General features: G+C 40.0%; 1 protein-coding gene across 1 annotated transcript in view; it reads right to left on the reverse strand.

The window, feature by feature from the left end:
• The window catches only part of RET (ret proto-oncogene), a 314,327-nt gene that overhangs the window by 95,798 nt on the left and 196,745 nt on the right, over window positions 1–21,784 (reverse strand). The window contains exon 11 of the mRNA XM_044056282.1: window positions 10,684–10,791. Within this exon, the coding sequence (XP_043912217.1) occupies window positions 10,684–10,791 (108 nt within the window). The remainder of the gene's footprint in view (window positions 1–10,683; window positions 10,792–21,784) is intronic.

The raw sequence follows: 21,784 nt of genomic DNA on the forward strand, positions 1-21,784 counted from the left end.
CATCCACAGCTCTGGACACTGATTTGAAGAAGTCAGTCAGATTCAGGAGACAAGATCGGCCCTTCACAAACCCAAACTGGGTGGGGTCCAGTGTCTGGAGGTTGCCAATAGCTTTGCTTATAAGTTCCATGATAATGCGTTTAGCTCTGTTTCTCAAGTCAGTTATATAAGCTGCAAATGTTTCCCCTGGTTTCTGAGCTCTTGTGTAAAACAAATATCTCTCTAATGTAATATTCACCTGGGGATTACACATTTCTCTGATCTTGTGCTTCAAACACTTGGGGTCTTCTCTTGATTCAGCTTATACAACAATATCACAGTCTGCAACTTCTCCTTCATATACTGCTGGTGCATATACAAATGAATGCTCTCTTTCTATGGCCTCTGACCCACCTAGGTTTAGCAAAATGAATGCCCTGTTTCATGTATCTCTATCCACATAAGCTGCTTGTATAAAAATATTGTACTCTTGCTGAAATATTCTCTAATTCTCTGCAATATTCTGATCAAATACAAGTGGTAGGGGCGTTTTGAAATACGTCTGAATATTAACACATACCAGCGATGGGTTTGGCAAATAAGCACAAACATACACACATGCATATATGCCAGTATTTACCCAATGCCTTTGTGCTTTTGGAATTATGTGAATGAACAAACTCGTAGTACTTTCAAATAACTGGACTTTGCAAAATAAACTTCTGTGGCATTTTGGTACTTTTGTAATATTGTGGTAAAGGCAAAAATGCTAAAGTAATTTATCATCATTTGCTGAAGTCATTTACCATCATTTTAAGAAACATTCGAGAATGCGACTAAACAACTCACGAGCACTGTAATACTGTTGTAATGCTGTCTTTTGCAAGAAAACACCTCTTGTCAGTGTAAGAAACATGTCAAGTTACTGCACAATGCGAATAAATCGAACATCTGTTGCCTTAAACTCAATATCTTTTCAAAGTAATTTCACTTTGTGAATAACTGCATACAGCACACTGAAATGTCCCCAAAATGGTGGTACCTTGCTAGGCAACTCTTTACAGTACAAGAAACCCTCTGTAATGGTGGCACTTTGCAAATCGACACCCAGCACAAGAAACTTTTCAAAATGCCTATACTTTGACTGTATTTCACGAAATAGTTGCACTTTGCATACAATAGACTCTTCAAAATAAATGCACAGTAATAAGCACACACTGTAAGCACTTTTACACACTTTGAGATACTTCAAATAACTTTAGTTATGCTCTTGATACAATATGAAGTCATAGTTATGCCCAAACACAGCACTTTGCCAAAACACAGCCGCTTTGCTTTAATTTTTGCTTAATATGCCCCTTTTTTCCCTTTATTATATTAGTTTTGCTCATTTTAGCCCTTTTTGTATCCAATGTACTTTTCTTGTGCTCGTTTTACTCTAAACATGCCCAGCTTTGACTCAAACGCACTCATTTTGCTTTAAACATATTTGTTTTTGCTTTACTGTTAACCATTTCATCAAATACTTTTAAACATTTTCTTTAGTTAACAAACTTTTCGTATTTTCCGCTTGCCTGATAATGTGGTTTGTGCTCGTGTAATGCCCCTTTTTGTCTTTCATATCAAATAAATAGTTTGCGCTATTTCTCATTACCTTTGATTCTTTCTGGCTACGTTTGTGCTCTTTTTCTCTCGGTTTTACCTTCACTGTCATCTTTGCACCTCATGGCTCCAAATATTCTTCTCTCTGCGATTCCAGTTCTGACACCATGTCGCTTTCGTGTATAGTACACAATAAAAGAGTCTTTGTGGGTTCTGTTTAAGCAGCATTATTTTATACAAACACATCACTACAGATTCTTACAGACTTTAACTTAAGTAACTTATATACAAACTAACAACTGTGATCATGCATGCTCACTCTATAGCTGCTTCTACAAAATGGCACTAGGGATTGCACTTGTCTGGAATTTATACACACACCTACAGCCTGGCATGCTTTTTAAAAATATAGCACAAACTCTTTACTCCCTGATCTATATCGGTGATTGTTAAGGACAGGTGGGTGTTTGTGTATGAGATTGTCTTTTAGTGTTAGTGTCAAGGTTAGGTAAGGGGATATATTTAATGTTACTACTGTGTGTTTGCATGTTTGTGTGAGCATGTTTTGTGTACTGGCAGTGTTACAGGAAGGTTTTTATTAAGGTAAGATGTATGCTAGTGTTGGGGGAAGGGGTAGAGTTTGGATTGGCATCCGTTACTAAGGGGGCACCCTGCATCACCTCAGTAATGGGTGCTAACTCTAACCTTAATGGTATTTCTTTCACAACCCTAACCCTACACCTTACCTGATAAAAACCTTTCCATAACACTGCCACTATTCAGACAAATCTGAGGTTAGTATTATGGGGGAGTTTAGTGTTAATATTGGGAGAAGAAATAGTTTTTTAGTTCAATATTTATTGCATTTGATATTCTGTATATTTGAAATTTTTTTGTCAGTGTTTTCATTTCAATGTTAAATCTGTTTGATCATACCAAGATGACACTTGATCTTGGTTTTGTAGTTAGGGTGTATGGTATAGCATATTTTTAACTGGATCGAATTATTTGATATGTTGTATTTCAAAATAAAGAATTTTCAGTGTTTTTTTTTAGATATTTTGTGGGTTGGTATTTTGAGTTTTACATATTTGATGACATAATCACACACACACACACACACACACACATATATATATATATATATATATATATATATATATATCTATATATATATATATATATATATATATATATAGAGAGAGAGAGAGAGAGAGAGACACACATATATGGATAGATATGTACAAACACACACACACACACAAATATATATATATATATATATATATATATATATATATATATATATGCAGTATATATGTATATGCAAAACTCAAACTACATCTGTTCAAAGTCCATTAGGCCTGCTCTGACATACTGATTGAATAAAGTGTGAAAACACTGCCTAAGTGTTTTTGCAGAGGCCAAGCCCTCACTAACCCCAGATTCACAGAACTACTGCAACTATATAAGTCCAACAAACTCCTTAGTTATCACCATTAATTACCACTGAACTCATCGGAAAAGAAAACCAATAAGTTACATTTGCAATTACGAAAAATAAAACAAACAAATAGCTTTTTATATAGGAGGGCTTCATCCCCTACACCCCAGAAATTAAATATACTAACTCCAGGGCCCCACAAACTCAAAAAGAGCAAAACTGCTTGAATTACATAATGGATGATACAATGCACTTTGTCAGTTGCATAATTCAACAAATTGTAACAGTGACAGAAAGCACTACCATTTCATTATGTGATAAAATGTGTGCAGAAATGACTGATGTAGCACATTTTATATATATATATATATATATATATATATATATATATATATATATATATATATATATACATACATATATAAACTATTGATCACTGTGATTATGTGAGGTATTGCCAGCTATGCCAGGAGAAGTAGGGCAGTGGATGTGTAACATAAGCCAGTATAGCTAGCTGAAGTTATGTAAAGAATTATATGCCATTTGTATATCAAACTAATTTGTACAGGTGATTGTGTTGAAAATTTAATTATAAAGCTGCTTGTGTTAAAAAATGTAGCAACAGTGGGTCCTGCTGGACAGAAAAAGAAATACACCTAGATGTCAGACTGTATTATAATTGTTGAAATTAATATTGTAACAGAGGTCATTCCAGCTAACTTTGAAAAATAGTATGAAATTAAACTACTTAGTGGGCCGTAAAGACTGTATCTTACAGCTCTGATTGCAGTCAGAGACAAAATGTCTATAAAAACAAAGACTAGGAAGTCTGCTGCATTATTCTTAGCAGTGAGCTAATTGCTACCCTGGAAGGGTGGAAGTGAAGTTTTGAAATGGTTTTATGGCTTGCAGATATTATAACACATCTTAGCAAAGTTCTATCTGTGTGTATAACACACACATGCGAGATTCAGGTTCAGTTTCTAGTAAAGGTGGGTAGTATGGAAACCAGAAGTCAGATGACCAGATGTATACAATGCCATTCTGTAATCCAGCACTGAAATTATGTTTCAATACTAGATAAGACAGAAGTCTAAGAGCAGTCTGTTTTTGACAGCTGACATAGAAGGATCACTCACCCACTTCATCTTGCCTTGCTTTAGTAAGTAACGGGAATAGTAATTCTTTAGATCAGATAGGAAAATATAGTGAGATTAGTTAAGTACTGTTTTTCTGTGTCTGTGTGAATCTATTCACCTGTGTTATTTTTAATATTTCTTGTGACTGAAGCTCTGGTGTTTATTGTAAACAGAGAATTAGTATTTTCATGTTCTTTTATTATTTCTTATTAAATATATTTAAGCTTGTCATTGTGGCTGGTCTTTTAGTGAATGTTTTAACCATTGAGAGTACTTATATTTATTTGCTGATGCTGTGGCCACTCCTGAAAGCCATGCTGTTTGGTCAGCATTACCATTTTTTTAATAATAATTTTACTCATTATAATTGGGTACCCTTGTAAAAGCCTTAGAGTAGCTGGCTTTGGAGTGTCCTGGTGGTAATATCTACCTTATCGTCTGGGCAGAGGGGCATAGCTAGTAAATCTGTGCCAGCCTTTAGCAGGTGTGTGTGTGTGTGTCAGCTACTTGGGGCAGGGGCACAAAGCACTGGTTTCACAGAGAGTGTGGTAGAGGACTTGGCCTGAGACACTTGGCTGAGGACTCAACTCTATAGCTGTGTCAGTGGGGAGTCTTATTAGGGGCCTGGAGAGAGAGAGTGAGGGAGGGAAACCCAGATCCCAGACTGAGTGTGTTTCCTGTATGCTCTTAAGGGAAATTATGCTTGGAGCAGAGTGCTGCATCAGTAAATACTACTTTTGTTCCAAGTGAAAGTCTGTTACCGGTGTCAGTGGTGAGGAATGAGGCTCCTTGATTACTGGCCCAAAGGGGGGGAACATCACAATCACCAATGAAATTCAATGAATCACTAAACATTATAACATTTCACAGTGATCAATAACAACAACAACAAAATGAACACTAATGATTACAAATGTAAACAACACATTCACATTACTTATTTCTGAAACCCTAGCAAAATGCAAAGTGTGAACCCCCACAAAAATTAAAAACCTACTTATACTACTTTACCATGGGGAGGTCTCTGCCCTCATAACCAGACAATACTGGAACTTATATACACTAACACTAAGTTTGCACAAAGAGTAAAAAAAAAATATCACCATAAATTGCATTACAATCAATCTTTATCAACTTGACTATGACATAATTTGACCAACTGTATCATTGACTATTTTTTCATTAAAACAAAAACTATGACAAAATGCATCCACAGTGAAAGATGCTGTAACTATATCTGTTTATCTATATATCTGTACATGATTATACAATGATTGGTCGACATGTTACTTGATTGATACATGAAGCAGCAACCAAAACATATCAACTAATCACTTATATTGTTAATATACCTCATCAGCAAACAGTACATCAAAAAAGGAAACATGTTTCCTTTTCCGATGCACTACCCAAAACCTGACCATATTCAGCTTCAATTTGTCTGAATGGTGGTACTGTTATATGAAGTTTTTTTTTTTTAATTTAGATGCAGGGTAGAGTTAGGGGCAGGAGCAGGGTTAGGATTAGCATGAATTACTAAGGTGGGTGGGTGGGGGGCTCCTACATTAAATGTCCAAAACATGGACGTCTGAAATATTGACATCACAATGTATTACTGCCGACCTCAGATTTACCAGAGCTTCTTTAGTGTGGAAATCAAAGTATCATATTAGTTCTTCCTTATAAAGTGATGTGTCAATTTCTTTCTTATAAAGTGATGAAGTATTACATAATCAAATAATATAAATTACTAAAGTGTGAAACAGAGTAAGACATAGAAATTAAACAGAAGCTGATATAGTTTCAAATCTAGTTCAGTGGAATTTAGCTAAAATCATCATCATCATCAGCAGCAGCAGAAGCAACAACTCTCCTTTTTCACATTTTCTATATGGGGTTGGGGTGTCACCTCAGTTGTCACCATCTCTCTTGATTCATTGCCTCTCTCCTATCTTCTTCTTCATACCTGACCGTTGCAGGTTTTCTCTCACATAATCCATTCATTTGCTAGATGCCCTCATTTCCTCTTGTTTTCTTCCTGTCTTTCCTAAATCTTTTTCACCAGATTGTCTTCTGCTTTTCTTTACGCATACCTGGACCACTGTAACCAATTCTTTACAATTTTGAGCTACTTTGGCTTCTGAACTGATGTCATATTTTCTTTGTCTGTCTCTCAGTGTGCATCCTAGCATTCATCTCAGCCACTTCATTTCCATCATCTCTAGCTTCCTCAACTGTTCTCCCTTCACTGTCCAAGTTTCAAATAGTAATACTGGTCACACCACTGTTTTGTACACCTTACTTTTCAGCTTCTTTGTCATCCTTCTTTGACAGACTACCCCTGAAACTGTGCCATTTGTCTCTAAGTGGAGCTCTGACCTCCTCATTCAGACTTCCCTGCTCCTCAACCACCCCTCCCAGATACTTGAAGCTGTTCCTGTTTTTTGCCTTCTGTCTCAGTTTTCAGTACTTCCTCCATTTGCTGCCCTAAAATTGTCTTACTTGTACTCAAGTTTTATTCCATATGCCTCCAGCTTTGCATTCCATTCTCTATAATTTGCTGATGTTCTTGCTCGGAGTCTGCCTTTAATGCCACATTGCCTGCATACAGCTGCTTTATTGATTTTCCCCTCTGACCTATTTGCTAATGTAGTCAATCAGCAGTACAAACAGCAGTGGGCTCAAAGCTGAACCCTGACGTACACCCACTGCCATCAGGAACTCCTTTGTGAATCCGACCATTGTTTGCACTTGTGTCATTGGGTCCTTGTACATAGTCTGCACTAATTCTAGCAATGTTTCTGGGACTTTAAACCATCACAGGACTCCCCAAATCAGCTTCCTTTGGATCTTGTCATATGTTTTCTCCAAATCTAGGAATGCCCAGCTGTACTCCTTCCTCATTACTTGTTTCTTCTTAACTATAAAAAGAAAAATCCGTGGTATCCTTCAAAATCTCAGAAAACCCAGTATGCAGCCTATACTGGATCAAAAACAAACCAAAAAGAAAGTTTGCAATGTGGGAGGTGTGAAGTTCACCCCCCCCCCACACTGCAAAGTTTCTTCTTGGTTTCTTGGTTTGTTTTTTTTTTCTTCTTAATTATCTGTCTGACTGTAAACATCAGGTCAGTTATGCTGCATCCTGATCTAACTCCAAACTGCTGATCTCCCATCTTACTTTCTACTACTCTCTGTATTCATTTATTAGTATAGCTAAAATAATATTACTTTGAAAAGTAATGTGCTAATAGAGGGCTTAAAAACAATTTTATTTGTCCTTTGATAATGGAAAAGTCCAACTGAGCCAATGGCCTATTTTCAGCAGATGCCCTGGAAGAAAAGCTCCACAACAGATTGAAAAACATCTAAACAGTAGTTCAGTAACTATATAGAAGGTGAGGAAGACCCAAAACAGATAAAGTATTTTACAATGAGGTGGAGAGAAAGGCTCATCAAAAACACACACAAATAAAAACAGTTTACAGTTCTGATAAATAATTATATACAAGTGGAGAAAATCCTCACAACATCTAAAAATACAGATTGAAATACATTTACAGAAATATTAAGAATGCAGGTTTCAAGACACACTGCAGAAGTGGATAACCTATATCAAGCAAACTAATACATAGTTATTCAAAATATTGACTATACATTTAATAATGCATGACGATGAAAATTCTAACTCCAGCCTTGCTAACACATTTAATTACCATCATTGGTAATAACCCTAAACCAACTCCTAAAGATAATTGTGCTCCATGAAACAAATACACAAAAGTCGAACTTCATACAAAAAAAAAAAAAGATTGACATAACCTGTGCTAGTTGATTAGTTAATATATACATGTTTATACATATCTATATCTATATGGTTTACTTTGAAAATGTAGAATGACGGTTCGGCAACAGTGGAATGTCGAAAAGTCATTTGATAGCATTCCATATTGCCAATCGTCAAGACTGCAAGTATCCCTTGTACGAATGCACTGTGCATTCATTCATATGTGTTCGACCTTAACACTAGAGATCGCTGTGCAGTGCGGATCGGGAAATATACCCTATTCCCCACTGTAGTGCAATCTCGGAGTTGGAATATGTAATCTGCAGGGGTGTGGGGGGAGCAGCTTCCCATATGGGAGGTGCAGGGAGGCTTACTCCATTGCAAAAATCATTACGTCATGTGATGTGCAGTGTTGGACAGCAGTCTACAGATGTTGACAAAGGTCGAATTCGCAACAGGAAGTGTGCTTGTGAAATTCTGACCTTTTCGACATTCTGATCTGCATATGTGAGTCGATATTTGAGGTATTCGAATATTGGATAGTACACCTATATATATATATATATATATATATATATATATATATATATATATATATATATATATATATATATATATATATAGTGCTGCCATCTAGTGATAACATATTAGAATAACATGAGCAAAAATCACACAGTAACCTAAACTTCCACTTACTCCATCAGCTGTACACTAAATTAATAATCACCCAAAAAACAGCCTGCAATAATTATAACCAGTGTAAAAATATAAATTCACAATATTTTAGAGATATAATATATACAGACAGTTTACTAAGAGGTGACCTGAATCTGGCATACAAGGCATCTTCTCACCCATTACTGACGGATTTACTGCACATCAGCACGTCAAATGGCATCAGAAATACTCGGTCTAGGGATCTAAATCTCTTCTGCAACATCAGGTATATCTTCCAGAGGATACCACTGCTATGGAACAGACTTCTCACCCATTAAACAAAGTTCATTACTGTCCAGATTCAACTGTAACATACACCTATGGACGGAATCAGAAAATATCCTGCCCTCTGTACTAATAATGGACACATTTAGTCCTAAATCTTTATCCCATGCATGGAACCCCTCAAATTATCTATTGTATGTTGTTCTCATTAGGAGTGATATAAACATATTAACCATGGGATGGGTAAGGCAAATCTATAACAAAATAGGACATGTTATTTCTAGCACAAAAAGCGAAAGTGACTAGGTTTAAAATGACTTGTAAGGGCAGCTAGCCTAGTACTTACCTAGGAGCCTATGAACCTATATATTCAATTCAGTTATAAAAAATAGTCTACAATAATTTATTTAAACAAGGATAGAACATAGCATGCAGGTCTATTATCCAGTTACACCTTTTTTTATCTAGCACTGCATGGATAGTTTGATTAGTATGAAAATTACTAACTATCCAATCAATTCCTGTAAGGGTAAATACAGACACAGAATATGTTGTAATTTATGTCAAAAAGAGTACATCTGTCTTGGCGACAGTGAATGTCTCTGACGTCTAAAGAAATATATTGCTTTCAAGCCATGGACATTTGTCCCACATAAAATGTGCCACAATTACAAGTAACTATGTCAATTACCTAGCCAGTTTGACAAGTGATCAAGTGGCATGTTTCAAAACCTCTGGAATTATTTTTAGAAGTAAAAGTCTTTGTATAGCATATAACTCCACAATGCATAGCCAGATCAAGAACCAGTTGACCTAGGCAGGTGCCTAGGGTCTGGTGCTGGCTGGGGAGAGGCTGAACTGGCCTTAAAAAGTTAAAACAAAACAAAAAAACCCTCTGTTTGTTATGGAAGATAGCTACAGTGGCCTGGAAGAATGTCAGCACAGCCACATATTTCAGCATCCAGAAGTTACGTCTGCACAGACACACAGCATTAATATCTGCACGGGAGATTTGCTTCCAGAAGAAGAGGTGGGGAACAGATTGAGAGTGAGACCACAAGACTTTATCTGTTGCAGTTTCAGAGTTTTCTACAAATGGGATTTGTTTTGGTAAACAGCAGAGCAGAACAAGGTTTTGTTTATTCCTAGGCGAGTTTAAGTGCACAGGCGATAGTCACTGATGAATGGAGGTATGTTTTGCAGAATGGTGTGTGTGTGCGTGTGTGCGTGTGTGCATGTGTGTGTGTTTGTGTGTGTGTGTGTGTGTGTGTGTGTGTGTGTGTGTGTGTGTGTGTGTGTATACAAACGGAGATACGTTTTTTAGAATGGGATGTGTGTGTGTGTGTGTGCGCGCGCGCGCGCGCCCGTGCATGCGTGTGTACATGTGTGTAGAATTACTGCTTGAGGCTGGCATGCCCTTGAGTCCTAGCCCTAACTCATATTTAGAGAAGTAGTGATGTAGGGGTGCAGGGCCCTTGCACCCCTGCAGGAATACTTTTTGTAATTTAAGTTTCAGTGAAGTGAGTGGTTGATTTGTTTGTTTTGATGGAGTAGGTGCTTTTGAAGCATTTTTGTGTTAGACTAATATAAACTGTAATGTTCTGTTTGACTTAATAAAGAATCAGTCTTCTTTAAGGCTTGGGTTATAAACTGTTGCAAAAAATCTGAAATAATAGTTACAGGGAAAACTTACTGTATCTTAGGCTGTAAATCCATAGATGCCTAGGCAGAATCTAGAAAGTAGATTCCTTAGATCGTAAATAATTAGCATTTTATTTTGTCATTTCACCTACCATCCTGACTACAGGCTCCATAGAGTTTGATGACATGCGGATGATTCACCTGCTTCAGCAAGGTAAATTCTGACAGAAGATCTCGCAACTCACTCTGTGAGGCATTTTCTATAGGAAAAACAAAAACAGCAGCAGTGTTAAATGAAGCAGAAGAGACACGGGTGAAATATACTGAAAAACAATAGAATATATCAGAACTCCTACTACTAACATAAAAAGTATGAAAACAGCTACATAACACTAATGTGTATTCAAGTAACAAGTACTCTGTCCAAATGAGTATCCTGATCCAAGCAAAGTATGCTAAATAAAACGAGGTAATGAATGCAAGCAAACAAATCAAGGAGGGGAACAAGAATTTTAAGAACAAATTAATATATATTGAAAACAAAAACATGCAATTTTCAGAAAAAAAAATAGAGTTGAATAACAGTCTTCAATGTAAAACAGGTGGGAAAACTAACACCTGCAACAGTAAAGTACAGTTGTGTACACTTACCATAAATGTAGATGTTCGAGTTTATTCACTATTGCAGTCATTACATTTGGGTAATCTGCTGGCAGGTTGCCCTCAGTTGGCCTGATTAACAAAGTCTTTGGTCCTGCGTCGGTTGCTGTCCCTTCTTCCATGATGTCAGGTCATCAGGGGGATAAAACATGCAGCAGATGTCATTACATCAGTTTTTCTTGCCCCAGATGTCAGGTGCCCCCATAATGGGAAGCAATTAAAAAAGTTCAAACAAAAAAGCAAATACACCAAAAAGCTTTTAAGCATTGAAAAGGAGAGAAGAGGTCTAGCCAAACTAAGTCAGGGGGCTGGAGGGAGGGTAACCAGGACTGCAACAGTGAATAAACTCGAACACCTACATTTATGGTAAGCGTACACAACTGTACTATGTTCTTTGTGTTTCACTGTTGCAGTCATTACATTTGGGTAGATTCCCAAAGCTAAGGATGGGAGGAGGAATTTGGATAGCATTAGGACCAGCTATAAGGCCCTGCAAAACTGCAGTGGCAAAGCCAGCTCTGGATTTAGAGAAAATTGGCAAATGGTAATGCTTGGTAATAGTATGTACAGAACTCCAGGTAGCAGCTTCTAAGATGTCCCTGGTAAGTACACCTCTGAGAAAGGCTGTAGAGGTAGATGCAGCCCTGGCTGAGTGGGATCTGATCCCCTGTGGGATAGGTTTTCCATGGTGCTTATAGCAGAAATGAATGCAATGGCCTATCCATTTGGAGACAGTTCACTTTGAAATAGCCTTCCCTTCTGTCCCTGCAGCAAATGCCACCAGCGGTTGTTCAGATTTCCTTTGAGGTTTAGACCTGTCAAGTAGAATCTAAGTTGTCTGTTCACAGCTAAGGAGTGCAGTATCCATTCCCCTTTGTTCTGCGGATTAGGAAAGAAGGTAGGCAAATGAATGGACTGATTAAAGGCCACACTGGATACCACCTTCGGCATGAAAGAGGGATTGGTCCTGAGCGACACCCTGTCCGCATGAAAGATGATGAAAGGCTCCACTGCCATAAGAGCCTGTAATTCAGATACCCTTATTGCTGAAGTGATGGCTAAAAGGGAAGCTTTTTCCCAAGAAAGGAATTTTAAATCTGCAGTAGCAGCTGGCACGAAAGGATGAAAGGTGAGTTTCTCCAATACAAAGTTAAGGTCCCAGGCTGGAGTTGGAGCTCTCCTGGGTGGTCTTAAATTTTTGGCCCCTCTGAGGAACTGCTTGAGCAGTGGAAGAGAGAAGAGGGGAGGTTCTGTGTTATAATGAGCTGAAATGGTTGAGGCATGAATTTTTATTGAGGAAAAAGACAGGCCCTTGTGAAGCATCTCAGTTAAGTATTGTAAAATCTGAGGTAAACTGGGCACTGCTGTGCTCATCCCTTGAGATTGATTCCAGGCACAGAATCTTTTCCATTTTTCAGCATAAGATTTTCTAGTACTAGGCCTCCTTGCCTCTAAAATGACATCCATCACTGGTTTACTGAGGGATGGTAAAGGAGAGCTTAGGTAATTAGGCAGGCTGCTAGGTTCAGTGTTTGAAGCTGAGAGTGCAGAATCTGGTTCTCCTGCTGAGAAAGCAGGGTAGGAGTCTGAGGCAGTTGCCATGGGGCCAACAGTGACACACTGCGCAGGAGGGGTACCAGTGTTGGCGTGGCCAGGCTGGTACAATCAAAATAATCCTTGGTTTGTCTTGTTTGATCTTTAGTAGTACTTTGGAGAGCAGAGGCAGAGGAGGAAAGCTGAAGGACAGATCATCCACTTTCCAAGCTTGTCTGTGGGGAGTCCTTGCACAAATTTTTTCCAATTGATAGTTCTGGGGGGAGGCAAACAGGTCTATATCTGGGCTCCCCCATTTGCTTGTCAACATGTTGAAAATCCTTGGTTCCAGTTTCCACTCGTGTGGGTCCATGAGGGTTCTGCTTAGTCCATCTGCTGGTGTATTTAATTTTCCTGGCAGGAATTGAGCTTGTAAATATACTTGGTACATCAAGGCTGTGTTCACCAATGCAATGGCTAGTCTGCATAGGGGGTAAGAATGTGTACCCCCCTGCTTGTTTATGTACCACATAACAGTGGTGTTGTCCGTCTTTACCATTAATTGTCCTGGAAGAATGTGGTCCTTGAAGGCTGTCAGAGCATTCTGTACAGCTTACATTTCTTTATGATTGATGTGAAGGTGCATTTGAACTGGGTTCCATTTGCCCTGAATGCACTTCCCTGCCAGGTGCTCCCCCCCATACATAATCTGATGCATCTGTTGTTAGGGTTTGGGCGGCAGGGGGTAGTGTGAATGGTAGTCCCTTGTTTTGGTGGCAGGCCTCTGCCCACCGAAGGAACTCTAGGCATAGACAAGAAATGATAGGAATCATTGCTTCTAGATCCTGAGAATGTTGACACCATAGGCTTTTTAGATAGCATTGCAGTTTCCTCATATGCAGTCTTGCATATGGAATTAGAAGACTGCAGGAGGCCATGAACCCCAAGGCTTGTAGTATTTGCCTTGCAGATAGCAGGGTTTTTGTGACCACTTGTTTGAAGTAGGTTGTCAAGTGAATTTGCTTCTCTGACATGAGGAAAGCCATCTCGGAAGTTGTATTCATGTTTGCTCTCAGGAATATAATTTATTGACAGGGTACCAGGTGTGATTTCTTTTCATTTATGGTGTACCCCAGACAAGTTAGCATCCTCTGTAAAAAGCCAGATGATTCAAAAGTATGTCCTGATTTTCTGCCTGAATTAGACAATCGTCCAGGTATTGGTATATTTGAATATTTCTTTGCCTGCAAAATACAATGACTAGAGCTAGGCACTTTGTGAATACCCTGGGTGCAGTAGATAAGCCAAAGGGCAGTGCAGAGAACTGATAATGTGTAGCCTGCTTTGAAGCGTAGGTATCTTCTGCAAGATTCCCTGAAGGGGATGTGCAGGTATGCTTCCTTTAAATCTAGTGTTGCCAATCAGGCATCCTTGCCTAGCATAGGAAGTAGCTGGTGAAGTCAGCATCTTGAATTTTGGAATCACCAAAAAGGTGTTTAGAGTAGGCAGGTCTAGGATAGGACACCATGAATTGTCTTTTCTGGGTACAAGGAAAAATCTTGAGTAGGAACCTTGTTCCATTTTCTCTTCTGGTACCAACTGAATAGCCGATATGCTTAAGAGAGAGAGAGAGTACTTGCTTTTGGGCCTCTGCCCACTGCTTTGGAGGTAGATCCAGCCAACCGATTGGAGTTGGTAACGTGTGGAAGTGAAATCTGTATCCTTGGGACACTATATTTAAACCCATTTGTCCTGGGTAATGAGTCCCCAGTTCTTTGCATGAAGTACAATCTTTTCCCCCAAAGGGGCAGTCAGTTGAGAAGTGCTTGGAAGTTTTAAAAAGAAGTCATTGAGACAGTTTACCATAGGGGGGAGTTTTATTACTCTCAGATTTGGAAGTGGAGAGGCCCCCCACTGCTTAGTCTTGTGCATCCCCTGGGATTGAAGCCTGGGTGCTCTGCTGGATCTGGGTTTGGACTGAGTAGGTCTGGAAGAGGCAGGAAAGGACCAATTCTTAGAAGACCAATGCCTACTAAATCTTGGAGGTTGTACTTGTAAAAAGTCTTTAACAGTCTGCATAGATTTAGCTTTTTCTTCCATCTTAAGAACTTCTTCTACCTTGTTGCCAAACAGGTGGCCCTGATTTAAGGGAGCATCCAGTAATTTCACTTTAACATGATCTGGCAAGGATTGCTCCTTAAGCCAAGCATGCCTTCTAAGTACAGACCCAGTTACCGCAGCCCTGCAAGATGCCTCTAGTAAATCAAAATCACATTGCAATGTATGTTTACCAACTTGTTCAGCAGAATGTATAAAATCCTGTAAATCCTTATTTTCAGCACAATCAGGAATCATCATAATTTTCTGTTTAAGCAATCCAATAATATGCAGCTGATACTTTAACATATAAAACTGGCAATTCAAGGCCCTAATGGCCAAAGTTGCAGAAGTGTATACCTTCTTACCCCATCTATCCAGCACCCTGGAGTCTCTATCAGAGGGGGTAAGATTTTTGGCAGTAGTAGCTTTAATGTCCTTGGGTCCCTGTGAAATGGTTTCAGGATCCACAGTAGGATATTTGAAAAGGAACTTGTGAGAGTCAGGAACTCTGTAATATCTATCAGGTTTTCTGGAAGCAGGAGGTAAAGAGTCAGGGGCCATGCTAGATTCCGAAAAGGCATCATCAGCAATGTCCAGTACAGGAGGTATAGTTAAAGGCCTGTGCTAGGGCAGAAGTAAGAAATCCCTAAGCCTCTTTTTAGAATCAGAGAAATCCTGACTTTCCCAACGAAAAAGTACACTGAGAGTATGCAAGGTTTTACCAAAAGAGAAATCCTCTGGGGGGGGGGGGGGGGAGCAGAGGGAATAGAGTCCTCAGCATCAGAATCCTCATAGGTAGATAAGGGTAAATCCTGGTCATCAGAGGAAACAGAAATTTCAGAATCCTGGTCAGACGTATCATAAGCAAACTCAGTCCTAGGTCTCTTAGAGGGGGAAGGTTGGCTTCCCCTGATTAAAGTAATAAGGTCTTCAGTCATTCATATCATTTGTTCTTTAGGCATAGAGACCTGGCCATGCAGTCTGGGAGTCAGTTTTCTAGGCATAGTTTGAGTTTTAGGCCTTGAAGAAGAAGATGGCACCAGTTTAATATGCAAGTCAGTAGGCCTGAATATACCCTCAGATGCCGGTGCCTGCACAACGGCTCTGAACCCATCCAAGGTAGAAACATCCGCAGGTTCCACAGTTGAAGCATCTCATGGCATATCGGACTTTGAATGGGTCTCAGTAGAGGCCTGTGAATCTGAAGTAACGGGTATCAGGGGCTGCGAAAGCACCTCACTGAGTACTGGCGAACTGGGCGGCATGTCTCTGTCTTTATCTTTGCGTTTTTTCGGAATGTCGGGAGTCGGATGGCTTACTGAAGACATATCAGGATAATTGAACTGAGCACCAAAAAATTTAGAAGATGAAATATAACGATGACAGATAGTTCGTGGTTTAAATAAGGCACAAAACCAACAGCGAGGTACGTCGTGGTCAGGGCCTAGGCAAGAAATACAGTATGAATGAAAATCTTTATGAGGTATTTGCTTTCCACAAGAAATGCAATTATTTACTTTTACTGACATCGGTTTACAGCAAGAAAAAGTTTCCCCAATGGGGTACTTAGCTTTTAGTTGAAGACTTCAGTTATGAAACTTGAAAACGAAAATTTCAGGAGTCGGCCGACTGGCACTTGCGAACTGCTTGTGCTTCGGGCACTGCATGGCAAGAAAGACTGATGCAATGACGTTGGCTGCATGTTTTATACCCCTGACGAACTGATGTCATGGAAGAAGAGACAGCAACCGATGTAGGACCCAAGACTTTGTTAATCAGGCCGACTGAGGGCTACTGCAAGCAGATAACCCAAATGTAATAACTGCAATAGTGAAACACGAAGAACATCAGCTACAGGCAATGTCAAGAAAAAATGACTACTGCTTTGGACCACTTGCTATAAAAGATAATACGCAGTATTATTTCACTGAAATATATGTTTGCAGCTTAAGAATACTTTGTTAGCAGTATTCTGCCTTCTTTTTGCTTTGAGGAGATCTATTGGCATTTGCAAACTGTTAAATACACAGACAAGAACTTATCCACTACCCTGAGTTGTTCTAAAACAGTAACACCAGAAAATTGTCAGGAATGAGCCTCCACTGTATCACAACCTAGCGATTCTCTGAAATCCTATTTACATTCAACAATTTGACACTTCTCACTTGTATTTATGCACATTTTCATATTAATTATAAGCAGAAATTTTTTATAATTTCATTTTGTGATAAATCTCTGCACAGTAGGCACTGTAGATGATGGTTTAACACTACAATTGTTTCTGTATTCAGCATCCCAAACAATGCAGCTTTAATTCCACAAATCCCAACTCAGTGGGGACCCAGCTCGCTGAGTTAAACTGCCCAAGAATTCTCTCCAAGACAAAAATAATTTAAATTAATAATTTTCTGCAGGGGTATAAGCCCCATCTGCACCCTCTGTGTGCATCCTATGTGTTGGGGAACCTCTACATTCTCAGAATTTACAGACATCATCTCCATGATTGGAGAAACATGAAAATAAAATCTCAATAAGAATGGAATCACTGCTGGAACACATTTAGAAACCACTGCACTACTGGTTTTGAATGGAAATCAGAGACTGAGGACTTCAGGAGAGGGACGTTAAGTTCATGATTAGGTCTTCAAACCATAGGACCGCAAGGAAGTATAGGTTACCTTTTCCAATATTTTGCATGAATATACTGTTTATAAGCTGTAATTGCAGAATGAAAATAAAAATTATGCAGATGTGCAGGTCTTTTTCTGTTTGCACACTTATTTTCTTGTATAAAATTCTGGTTTGGGTTTTACTGCCATAAATAAAAAAATAAATAAATAGAACAAACATGAATCATCTCCATCAGAAAGTTTCATAGGTTCATAAGTTCATAGGTTCATACTAGGCTATCTGCCCTAGGGCATTTATAAGCCTAGCCAGAATGTGTTTGGCTTTCACCACCCATTTTAAATTTATTTTGCTATGCCCTTTTTCGAGGTTAGTATACTGTGCCTCTGTCTAACAGTGACACAGAAGTGATACCCGGGGTAAACCTATGATCTCCCATCCACTCATCAAGATTCCTGGACTGGGATTTTATTCCAGAGTGAAGGGAGCCTCTGGGTTATGAATCTGTCCCTCCAGCATGTCCTATTTATTTCAGTGCTGAGGTTCAAGTCTCTCAAGCGCGTAGCTCGATGGGATTTGGATTTTCTGAGGTGCAGCATGTCCATTAATTCCGGGTTGGACATGGCTTTATACGTCAGGCACAGATCGCCTCTGAACAGGCAGTATGCCACTGAGTAGAGCTGGAGTTTCTTTAACTGGGCAGCATATGGCATCTGTTTGAGCCCTTTGATCCTCTTGGTGAGGTACTTTTGGGGTCTTTCCAGTTGCTGTAGGTGTCTGGTAAGGTACATCCCAAAAGGGGCATTGTACTCAATTATGGGCCTGATGAGGGATGAGTAAAGAGGCACGATGACCTCCCCTGATCTAGATGTGAATCTCTTCATGATTAGGTGGGCTATATAAAATGTTTTTCTAACCACTTTGGCTACGTGGTTGTCAAATGAGAGATTGCTATCAACTTGGGTCTCCAGGCCCCTAATTAATTCTTCTGTACTTAATGGATTACCACCTATGTGGTAATTTGTGGGCACTTTGTTTTTGCCAAAGGGGATGACTATACACTTTTTGGCATTTAGCTTGAGGCCATGGCTCTGGCACCAGTTGTCTGTTTCTATGAGGCCCTTTTGGAGGATGCTTGTGTCGGCTGGAGAGTCGATTATGGCGCCCAGTTTGCAGTCATCTGTGAACTTGGTCAGCCACAGTCCTTCCGTGTTGGCCTGTACCTCCGAGAAATATATACCGAACAAGAGAGGTCCCAGGACTGAGCCTTGTGGGACACCACTTGTAACTGGTTTGGAGTCTGACATGGCTCCAGCACTTCTAACCATGTGGGTTCTGTCCTTGAGCCAGTTTGCAATCCATCTAGTGACATAGGGGTTTATATTTTAGCTGGTGAGCTTATCTATAATGCCCGAGTGGGGTATTGTATCGAAGGCTTTTCGAGGTCCAGGTAGGCTGTGTGGACCACCTTCCCCTCGTCAATGGCCTTGGTGACTGTTTCAAAGAAATCAACCAGGTTTAAGAGGCAAGATCTGCCCTTAACAAAGCCGAACTGGGTAGGATCCAGTGTCTGTAGGTCCCCAATATCTTTATTTATGAGGTCCATGATGATCCTTTCCATAGCTTTGCAGACCAAGCTAGTCAGGCTTATGGGGCGATAGTTTCCAGGATCTGTTGAGGCACCACCTTTATGGAGAGGGACCACTGTTGCTGTACGCCACTCTTTGGGCACATATCCTGTAGTAAGGCTGAGATTGAACAGTAGTTTTATGTTTGGATTTAGCTCTTCTTGGAGTTCATGTAGGACGCAGCCCGGGACACCATCTGGTCCCATTGATGCTGTGTTTTTTGCTTTGGAGAGGGCAGCTCTTACCTGAGCATCTGAGATGTCAGGGGGACAGCACTCTGCTGGGATAGATATTTGCCCTTTAGGTGGGGAGGGGGGGGGAGAAGTTTGCGCTGAACCTGTCAGCTAGGATGTTGGCAATGTCTGTGGGTTCAGTGTATTTTTTGTCATTTTGGACTAATTCTGAGCATATCTGGGAATTACCACCCAGGTTCCTAACATAACTAAAGAAAGCCTTGTGATTATCCTTAATGTCCTGTGCAATTTTTCTCTCGAAGCTGGCCTTAGACAATTTTATGAGTGCCCGTAGTTTTTTGCTAATACTGATCAGTGATGCCTTCCCTTTTTGGGATTTTGCTCTATCATTTAGTAGCTTCCTCCTTTTATTGTATAGTTTGTTTATGGTTGGGGTCTACCAGACAGGACGTCTGCCTTTGGAGGATTGGGTCTTGGTTTTATTTGGGATCGCATGATCCATGCATTCCTGAAGGTGTTCATAGAATGCGTTTATAAAGGATTCTGAGGTCTGGGCCATATTTTCCACAGGCCTGGGGGCTTTGAAGGATTCCACCTCGGTTTTGAGGAGTGTGAAATTTGCTTTAGAGAAGTTTTTCACTATGGTTTTCTGGGCAGGGGGTGGGGTTGGGATGTGAATATCCAGTGAGATTAGTTTATGGTCTGATCTTACCAGTGAGGGATACACTTCTGGTCTGGAGCATAGAGTCCTCATGTTGGTGATGATCAGGTCCAGTATGTTTTCTCCTCTTGTGGGAGTGGTAACAAGTTGTTCCATAGCATTTGAGTTTATAAATTCTAGGAACCTTTGGGCTAGGGTGTTGGAGCTAGAGTAATGCTCCCAGTCTATGTTTGGGTAGTTGAAGTCTCCCAATATAATGGTGTTTGGAGAGACCTTCATATTTTCCAGTGTTCTCAGGAAGGCCAAGTGGGGTTCCTGGGTTTGGGAGGGTGGTCTGTAGCAGGCTATAAACTGGAAGGCAGTTTTACCCACTGTTAGTTGCACATGGATAGTCTCTGATGCTTCGTGCTTTGCCACCAACCTGGAGGTGTGGGTATCTTTGATGAATATCGATACTCCCCCTCCTTTTGTGGTTCGGTCCAAGTTTTGGGGCTGAAAAGCATGGTATGAGGTATAACCTGGTAGTGCTGGGGTGCTCTCGGGAGCCCTGAACCAGGTTTCTGTTACTGCACAGATATCGATGTTCTCCATGCTAAGGAGAGTTTCGAGTGCGTGCATCTTGAGGTTTAGACTTCTGGCGTTGAATAGCATTACTCTTAGTTTCTTATCCCTTGTGATACCTATGGAGGTGGGTTTGTCTTTTGAGCCTTGCCTAAAAAAGGCACTATGGGGGTAGCAAGAGCCTTTGCCAATATCCGAAAGGCCAGGGGTGACAGGTGCAAGCCATCCCTAGCGAAGCATCGTGGCTTGTCGAGCATATCATCCCAAGCTGACAGGCATTGGCTCCCCTTTGAATAACACCAGTACTTAAGCCAATTGTTGAAATTGATTATCTTGTCTTCATATTGTGGCATCATTCTTGGTGAGGGTAAGATGCTACTCAAGGTCAGGGTCATACCAGTGCCTTTCTTCCACTGACACTCTTTATATCATTGTTGTTTTGTATGCAAGCTTATATAAGCACTGACCATAGTACTGGCCAATGATGGAAGCTTGCTGTCCAGTGTGATGGACTTATAGGATCCGAGGATCATAGGAGATTACTAGGCTATCGACCCAGAGGTCATGTCAAGCCTAGCCATTTCATCCCAATGTAGTACCATAGAAATGCTAGTCAATACCCAACATTGCATTTAGCAATGACTGCCCATGTCCAGAAGGGGTGTGGGCACTATCCCCAGTAAGAATTTATGGTGTATCATCCAATCATCCAAGTTCCTCTTGAAAAGTATCATAGAGGTACTCTGCTTGACATGAATTGGTAGCCTATTCCAAAGACATGGCAGTCACTGGGAGACAAATCTGTCCCTCCAGCATGTCTTATTTACGTCACAGATCATATTCAGGTCCCTGGAGTGGGTAGCTCTAGTCCCGTTTGATTTACAGATATGCAGCAAGTTCATTAGGTTTGGGTCTGAAATTGCTATGTAAGCCAGGCATAAGTCTCCCCTAAGAAGTCTATATGATGCAGAGTATAGCGACAGGTACTTGTGGTTCACTCTGTTTACTGGGCTAAAGAAAGGAAGGACAGTGTTTAAAGCTGTGCCTGTACATTGCAGAAAGGTCATTTGAAGGCTGTCACTGTATGTTTTCACCTTCTTTTCAGCTTAATCAAGTCTTAATCAGACAGGACATGATTGTTCCTTCTACCCATGATTTCTGGTCCCATTATCAACTTAATGATTGATGTATTTATTTCTTATTTGCCTGTGTTTCACTAGCGGCCTGGTTATATTTATGTAGCTACAATCTGGTGTGTTGAACTTATTGCCTCAGCTGTACACACATT

Source organism: Protopterus annectens, chromosome 14.part0, assembly GCF_019279795.1.
Source record: "Protopterus annectens isolate FY-2018-M chromosome 14.part0, PAN1.0, whole genome shotgun sequence".
Lineage (NCBI taxonomy): Eukaryota > Metazoa > Chordata > Ceratodontiformes > Protopteridae > Protopterus > Protopterus annectens.